The sequence below is a fragment of the Antrostomus carolinensis genome, unplaced genomic scaffold (assembly GCF_000700745.2).
Source record: "Antrostomus carolinensis isolate BGI_N321 unplaced genomic scaffold, ASM70074v2 scaffold23947, whole genome shotgun sequence".
Taxonomy (NCBI): Eukaryota; Metazoa; Chordata; class Aves; order Caprimulgiformes; family Caprimulgidae; genus Antrostomus; species Antrostomus carolinensis.
In genome coordinates, this window is record NW_010328386.1 from 2434 (window position 1) to 11750 (window position 9317).

The 9317-nt window shown below is 37.5% G+C and overlaps 1 protein-coding gene across 1 annotated transcript in view; it reads right to left on the bottom strand.

Annotated features, from left to right (window-relative positions):
- Positions 1-297: 297 nt before the first annotated feature.
- The window catches only part of LOC104528277 (STE20/SPS1-related proline-alanine-rich protein kinase), a gene marked incomplete at both ends in the record, with an annotated part of 55316 nt that continues 46296 nt past the window's right edge, over positions 298-9317 (bottom strand). The window contains 3 exons of the mRNA XM_029086019.1: positions 298-365; positions 2317-2349; positions 2472-2594. Coding sequence (XP_028941852.1) covers positions 298-365; positions 2317-2349; positions 2472-2594 — 224 coding nt within the window. The remainder of the gene's footprint in view (positions 366-2316; positions 2350-2471; positions 2595-9317) is intronic.

The window sequence follows — 9317 nt, forward strand, 5'->3', positions numbered from 1 at the left end:
GTGAAACTCATTAAAAATCTCTCACTGTGTTCCTGCATTGCAAGGAAAAAAGAAAGAAAATACTTAATGAAGGGTACACTTAGCCTGAAGCCACATTCATATTCTGCTTTTCATTTTACACTATTTCAGTAAGCAATTAAAAGACAGCAATTAGTCACAGAAATGCTATTCATACTGGTCATACTGGGAGATTAAAGAGGTTAGCACTTATTTTATGTTATTATGAAAGTAACGAGGGAGATCAAGAATAATATAGTCAACTAAAAAGGAATGCTAAAATAAATAGAAGAATCTTACCTTAATCTTAAAACAAGGTTCACTGCACATGGAACTTCACTATATTCATCACTAACAGCAGGCTGAGACTATTAAAGATAAAAGCAAAAAGTCTTATAATGGATGCAAAGGCAAAAAAAAAAAAAGTCCCAAAATACTTGCCATGCTAACAGTTTGAAGTTAGCACGGAATATTTTACACATCCTCTCTCAAAAACCTTTTAAACATTTTCAGTAACAGTCCAAAATATAGCTAATACCAGTAAAACTTCCGTATTTCAATTACAGAGATACAAATGATAAGGCCTGCACAAAGCAGTGAGTGTTAAGAGCTTTTAATCCACCTTGCATCAAAGCTCCAACAACCTATTAAATAATATCCACTCAGCGAGAATACTGAGTTACTACTTACATTATTTTTGTGAAACAGTTTTGGTTGTTAAGGAAGTCTTGCATCTACCCATCTGCAAAGAACTAGAAGCTTATCAAAGCAGCCATGACAGCTCAGAGAATGTCTTTCACAGAGGGAAATCAGGAATACTGATATCTTTCACACTATCACTCCTGCTTCACACTATGATACCCTCCCCAGTCCTCAACTAGCATTTATATGAAATCTCAAGAAAAAAATGTATCCTACATGGAGTATTCTCCAGGTCCTCTACCCTATCTTAATTTCATACCCAACTTGGCATATTGTCACCACCCAGAGAAGTCTGTTCAAAGGTTACAGTCAAGTCCTCCCAAAATAAAGACCTGCATCACAAATCTCATTAGCTTGTTTCCCAACAGTTTTCCACATTAAAGCTACTTTAAAAGAGAAAAATCTTGTGTTACACAAGATCAATATTTTATTCTCTATGTATTTTAAACAAAAGTTAATTAATATTTGGAAAATTATTTAATCACTAAAAGGGAAGCATATTTTTTTCTACTTCAATTAAGTTCCTTCCATTCATATAAACTACTACTATTATTTCTGCATCTTCAACAGACCTGTTATTTCAGTGTATAGGAATGTGCAGCCCAAAGACCAACAGGCGCACACCAACAGTGACAAATCATCTTCTGGAGCATTTAGGATAACAAAAGTCAACAGAAGGTTTCAAGTACAGGCTTTTTTCTCCTTCACAAACTAAACAGCTCATAATAGAAGAGTTACCTGTATAAACTGAGTCACAAAGTGCAAAACTCTCAATTTCTAAGATACAAAAAGACTGTCTGTTAAAAGTCTTTTTTTTTTTTCTTCGTATTTAGCTTACTTAAATCACATCAGATGCTGAAGCACTATGTAAACTAGCTCTGCAATGGAAAGACAAGTGTCATCATAGGACCTAACAGGACCAAACCTGGCAGGAAGCTGTTTGTCTTTTAGAAGACTTCTACAACACCAATGAAAACCAGAGAATCTAAAATTGCAGGTGTAGTGGCAAGTGTCACCCACCCAAAGAACCGATATTTTTAAAAGAGCACTTCAGCTGTAAGCCAGTAATCCTATTAAGCAATTCTTTATAGCAGCCATGCTTCCCACACTCTCAGCACAGGGCCATGAAACCCAGTATGGTATTTTATGCCTCAGAATTAATGTACTATACCACAGTACTGAACTATTTTACTGTATAAGGATGAAATATTTTAATTACAAGCTACATGTCATGACACAAATCCTAAGAACGAAAAATTATCTGGAGATCTTCTGGCTACTCTGAAACAACTATCATTACTCTGACAAAAAGACAGCAGTCTCATCTGGTTATGAAGATTAATTAAAAACAACCAAATTACCTATCTTAACCAATTTCCCTGGGCATGAACATAACATGACTTTAAATTTCCTATCCATTTTACCCAGTGTGTGCTCAAGTTAATTGTTACAGGCCCAACTGCATATACAGGTCTACCCTCACAAGTACTTGCCATACAAGGCTGCGGAACAACACCCCCGCCTCAATTCACACTTTGAACAGAAATGAAAAAGAAATCCCTTAACCCAAACACTTGGAAGAAAAAATTTTTTAAAAATCGATAAAGACATTTTTACCTCTGTGTTCTCCTCTTCTTTCACCCTTCGTGACTGGGAAAGAAATGCAGTGAGATATGAGCTATGCAGCTTTATGCATTAAAGATGCAGAAATGCTAACAATTAACATTCAGATAGAATATCTTGCAGAGTGTCTTGACACAAACAAAAGTTACCTTTTCCTGAGAAACAGCAGCTTTGCCTTCCTCGCTCTTCTCATCCATTTCATCATCACTCCATTCCCAGTCCCCATCTTCTGTTTTATGGAGGTGACCACTGGAACCTGGTACTCGTCTGACCTAACAAGATATTAAGTGTTCAACATTACACAGACATCTTTAGTCTTTATCAGCGTTCTGGTTAATCAGGAATTTTTAGTTATTTTTATTCTGTATGCTTTCATTAGTTTGTTGGAGGAGTCACTGGCACACTGGAATAACATCTGACCTCAGGGGTCATCCTTGAGCCAGTGGGAACAGTTAAGCTATGCAAAATTCAGATAGGGAAATAGAGTTTGGATATATTTTACAACTGCTTAGGAACAAGCTCCAGTAGATGACAACTGCTTACTATGAACTAAGCCTGAAACAAAAGGAAGCTATTCAATGAGGCAGAAGTTAGAGAGACAAGTTTGATCTTGGGACACAAGTCTTAAAAACTTCAATAGTTCTGCTAAAAAAACTTTAAAATGTGTAAGGTGTTAAGGGTACTTAAGTAAAATTATCCTTATTAAAAAAGCAGCTGTATGCAGAGTGAGAAGGTAGGCAGGCATGCACCACACCAAACTAATTGGGCAAACTCCTGTAAATCAGACAGGCTAACAGGAGTATCCAGCAGGTAAATCTGAAAATCAAATACTCTTCTGATGCCACTTTGCTCTTTTTCAGCACCTGACAACACACTTGTTTTCCCCGGATCATGTTCAGCGTATTTGAGCAAAACAAAACAACATCCAACGATTCTTCCCACACCCTGGTATACATGTATGAGACCCATGAGATGGCTGAAAGCTCAGCACAATAAGCAGCAGTCCCACTGGTATTTAGATTAGAATAAGTTTCTCTAATTATTTCACATTACTGAACCAATATTCAGTTCCCACTGCACAACTTCAAATGTTTGTACAGGTAAGCAACCCAGCACTACCAATTTGTAAGGCTTAAAGCATATCCTTTGAATTATAAAAAACTGAAAAAAGTAAGAGAATGAAAGGAACAAAGCATTAAGTGTTCACAGCACACAAAAGGGAGAACTAACTTGATAGAAAAGCAGTTTCAGACCAAAAACAATAGCTGAAGAAGACATCTAAAAAAATAACTTTTAAAAAAATTATTAACAAGATGGTCTTAGCTGAAAATTGTATATCCTGTTTGCCATTACGTGCAGTAACATACAACAGCATGGTTCAGCTTCAGTTTCACAGATTGCTGTCTGTGGTGTTTTGATGTCTTGCACTGAAGCATATGGAGCACTGAGTAACTTGGTTCTACGATCCTGATGGTTGGTGGTGGTGAAAAGAAAAAAAAAAAACAAACAAAAAAAACCAAAAACAGATTTCTGACTAGAAAAATTGTTGTTTTTTCAACATAATGAAAGTTAAGTAAAGACTAAACTGGTATTAACCTTGCTCTAAACCCCTCCAGTTGCTGCAAACTAGGATATGTGGAGAGACGCAGCATGTGACAGATTCCAGCTGCTTCTAAATCCTATCAGGTAGTACTTCAGCAAAACACACATGGCATGAAAACAGTATAGGACACTACAACTCTGAGCTCATGAGCTTCTAGAAAACTGTGTGATGCGCATATTAATACAATTTTTCAAAGTGGCTTTTCTTAGAGAGCTGGGCACTCAAGCTACCTCTGAGCACAATTTAGAGCTGGCTGGCCTGAGACCACAACAGCAAAAGTGAGAATGAACTTAGGAACCTTCTTTCAAAACATACACAAGCAGGTATCTTGGTGTCTGTCTGCACTCTTCACCTCTCTTCCTTCTTTCACTCCCCAAACATCCATCCGCTCCTCTCCCTTCTCTTTTGCACAAATAAGACTAAACTAGAGGAAAGGGTGAAGTTTCCAGAACCCCAGCACATTACTTCTTCAGTCCTTACGATACAGTCCTTATGTTTCTTCCCTGCACAACCAAATAAGAGTACCCTACTCAGTTTCGCCATATTTTGTACTTCTTTGAAACTGAGAAGAGGGGAAACCTATGTAGGACACTGAGGGAACATCCTACTCCATCACTTGAGGAATAGATTCTGCTCTGTTTCCCCTGTTCCCCAACCTCCCTGGTTGTACAGTGAGTAGATTCAACCCATCAGCTTGGGACAAAACCTAGTTTTTTCTTTCTTTACCGAACAATTTTTTTTGCAAGATTTGTGGGTTAAATCAGCCCATCTTGAGCTCAAATAGCAAAGACTGTAAGCAAAGAGGCAAAAACAAAAGGGGCAGTGAAAGGGAAGTCAGATCAGCTTGTTTTGGCAGCAGCAATCCCTCAGGATCCTCAAAATCACGTACTCTGAAATGCTTACAACGCAGCATCATGACTGGAGAGCACAATCTGCCACACCAAGTCTCCTCAAGCTTTCACTCATGCTCCTACAGCTGTGCAGATGACCCAACTGAAAAATTAACATGAAACACAGATAGCTTGCAGCCAAATCAGCTTTTAAATTTAGCTGATCATGAGCTAGCACAAGTGCTAGAGCCTGCACAAGAGGAGGAGCTGGAATATAATTTTCAGTAGTTGCCCCAGTCACCTGTGGTAAGAAAGAATTGTAAATTCCCAAAAAGTGATATAGACATAAATATGAACAGGGAGCAAATATAACCAGACACAGCATACATTTGTCTCCACTGTCTTTAATGAGCATGCTACTTTAAGTTCTTTAAACCTGTCACACAACCCTTTGTTATTCCTTCTTGTTTTATTCAGCTCAAATGCTAGGCTTTCAGCATTAGCCTCAGTATTCTTTCTTCCCTTCCTACATGCAAACACTATAAACATATCGTTGGCTTTTCAGTATAAAAACCCCCTTTTCCCTAGTTCTTTGCAGCTTTTTCATAATGAATTAGTTTATGCAATCAACATTAAATATCAGCACACATTTTCCAGGAAGGGGTGAGGGGTGGTGGGGTGTGTGTGTAAAACTATCTGCTTCCAATACCTTTTTTTACATGCTACTTCCTTATATACACACCTCTTTTCTTCATGAAAAAACATGAATGGCATAATGCTGTTGTTTTATGTTCTACAACAGAAACAGCAGCACAGAAAAACATTTTATAGTGTGGAGACACACTTCACTGGTATCAAATATTTAAGTAAAAAGGACAATTTTATGACAGGAAAAAACTAAATTAGTATTTTCTCATATCAACACATTATTTCTACTTTCAGAAGGGATCCATCTGGGATAAGTATTTAAGCATTGTAATGACAACTGTAGAGTTTGGAGACCACAGTAGCACCACATTAGATATGAAGCAGCTGTAGGGGTCAGCATCCATTGCAACATTCACAGAGTTTATTAGACTATGGTCATCTGTAAGAGTGTAAGAACGGTCATAATCAATCCAACCAATAAGCTCCACCAGTTTTTTTGCTTAGAAAGAAAAAGTAAGCCTGGAGGCAACCCTTCAGCACTTTATGTATTCCACCAATTTCTACTAATCCTCCTTTCATATTATGTTTGCTTTACTAGATGAAGACACTTTAAATAACGTTAAAAGTCCTAACTTGTCCATGGGACAAAGACATTTTGTCCCCTAAAGAAACAGATTCTTCTTAAAACACTTGTCTTTGTCCACCTAAAATTTGCCTTTTGTGCTACCTCAAGTCCTAGTTTGCTAGGACGCAACGTATCTTCTGTTCTAACCGCTTTTTTCCCCCATCTCACAAAACACTGCAGAATTAAAGTGAGCACATTTTTATAAAGGTAAGCCAAGTAGCTATACTAAAATCTTCAGAAGATTTTCACTTCATCACAATCAAGTCTTTCCAACCTTTTGGATTACTCTTGAAGTGTTCGTCACACAGTGTGGTAAAGTTTTTTATCTCTTTCGTCCTTACAGGCCTAAAGAAACTTCAACACAGGAAAAACCTTTTTCAGTAAGTACACTCAGGGCCATAATAATAGGCCTGTGAGGAAAAGAAAGGAAAAAAGGAAAAAAGGAATAAAGATAAGCAAACACTGAGTGGCAGCAGTGCCAGAATTGTTTTGTTAGAAATGCATCTTCATCAGGGTGGAAACAAAGACAGTGTTTCTCTAGATGACAATCTCACATACTTTCCTGTTTTGATGGTTTTCTTTCACAAGAACAGTTGTGCAATACACAGAAGTATTTTGCTGAAGAACAGTTATATACATACATGTACAGAACGCCAGGCTGTTAAGCACTCATATTGCACAATACAACAACAGGGATTCATGCCTCAAGTGTCAAGCAATTGTAGCAAAAACATTATGGTACGCCCATCAGAGGGGAGAGAAGGAAACTATCATCCCATTTGCAAGCTGTATTCCCCTATGTTAAAGCTTCGAAATTCTTTCCTTTCACAGTGGGTAGCTTAAGCTACTCTTTGAAATGGTGCACCTTGTTAATGAAAACACCACAATGGGTCAACACAGAAATCACTACATAGAAATGATGAGGAGAGTTCATGGGGACTTGATGGCCTACATAACACTCAACTGTTATCTAAAAAATGAGACAACTACTGATGGAAGGTTATAGAAAGCTGTGTTCACCACTGCACAAAGTATTAATCTTTGTTTTGCCAGTAATCTCAGCTTCACTGGGTCGCTGCAGGAACCTGTGGAAAAACTGAAAGAAGCAGCAGATCTGAAGAGATCACACAAACAAACAGCGATAACATTATAAAGATATTTTCAAACAGCAAAGATATTCCTACCCAAATTCAGAGAGACAATGCAACATGATCAATGTCTCAGAGGGCATCTCAAATACCACTTAAAGAATCTCTTGTATTTCTGATAGAGTCTGACTGCCACCTCTACTCAATAAAAGTGTTTTTCAAAACATATGTTGAAGATACACTTCACAAATTCAGACATTAATTTTTTCTACCCTCAAAATGAAGTGCTAAAGGAAACTAATGTGAACGAACAATGTCGAATGTATGCAAGACAGACCGTTCATTCCAATTTCTAGTATTACTCTCGGAGGGAAAAGAATTACCTGAAGACAAGAAGGAAGGAAGTTCAAACCATGCTTATCTTGAAGATTTAACTTGGGAATGAGTACTGTATAGCTCTCAAAGGACATCATATAATGATTAAGAAACAAAGAAAGCACAGACTTCGTGCCCTGTTTATCAGCTTTAGACGAGATTCAAATGACACTTTACCCTTGAAAGAACAGATAAACCTCTCTTTTCTTCTGATTTTATTTTACAATCTAGTATAGCATTTCCCTCATATGAACTGTCCTTCAAAGAATGCACTATGTTCTTCCTGATTCATGCCATCTCAAACTCCTATTGTTTATGTATAGACAGTTAAATTGTCTTCTTTCTATGAGGGGAATTTTTAAGACTGCAAATATTATTTGGCAACTGCATCCATGTTTTCTATAATAATGACATAATGATTGCAAATTCATGATTCAACCTGCTGGAGAGAAGACTTCTCTGCAGAACTCCATATAAAAGCCTAAAATGGTCTGTGGACTTCAGTCTCAACTTCCCAGTCTCTCTTCTGCCAGTGCTGAAATTGTCAGAAAAGTCCAGCAACATGAGAATGGGTGCTCATCCTCAAATGACATTAGCAATTAATGTTACGGGTAGTTTGAATTCCATATTCTTGTTTAGATCTTGTTTGCTTCAGATTGATTTGTTCCAACCAAATTGTAAATGACCTTCCATTAGTTTTCTTACAAGCTAGCATAAGAAGGGTTGTTTTGAGCAGTACTAGTCTAGGACAAAAATTAATTTCTGAAGTGCTGTATGAACATGGAAGAAAAGGCAAAGAGAAGGTAAGAACAACAGTCTTAACACTGTTCCTAGCAAGAATACACAACAGGAGTTGTATTTGGAATATCGTAACTATTTGGAATTTCATTACTGGTTATCATTTGAGATACTACAAGAAGACTGATATGAAAGGTAGCATGTTTGCATTATACCCCAATTATCACAGCAGTTGAGAATATCCTATATATTTCTTCTGATAGCCCATTACAGGCCTCCCATTTTACAGAAGGAAATAAAGAAGCAGACAAATTAAGTGATTTATCCAAGGCCACAAAGCAAATCCTAGACAGAGCACAGAACTGAAACAAACTATCTCTACAAAAATAAGGAGGAAGTTCTTTTACACTGCATGCAGTAGCTATACAAATGTAATTTCTCCATCAGCTTTAGTCAAAACACACAGCATCAATAGTTCTTTATGCAAGATTATACCACGCTCTGTAAATATTTCAGAGAGAAATGGAAACAAGTTAAAATATGCTCAACTCTAATTTGTGTTCTATTGTTCTAAAAACCTAAATGCTCCTTCCAAGATAGGACCCAAACTGAATCATAACTTTAGCTCATAAAGAAAACAATGAAAGCCTTCAGCCTTACGAAGACAAACTAACAAATATTAGAAAACATATCTCACATTTGTAGGAGGAAAAATTTAACAAGCCACTGACAACAATACCACAGCTGTGGAAAAGAGACATTATGAACATCCGCTGCAAGAGAGAAGGCTTGGACAATTTAGTGAGTGAAAAAAACCATGACTACCACAAAAACTAAGCATCAATGTCTATAAATACCTGAAGTGCGGGGCCCAAATGGATGGGGCCGGGCTCTTTTTGGTGGTGCCTGGTGACAGGACAAGGAGCAACGGGCAAAAACTGGAACACCAGAAGTTCCACACAAACTTAAGGAAAAGCTTCTTTACTGTAAGGGTGACGGAGCACTGGGACAGGCTGCTCAGAGAGGTTGTGGAGACTCCATCTCTGGAGATGTTCAAAACCCGTCTCGACGCTTTTCTGTGCAACCTG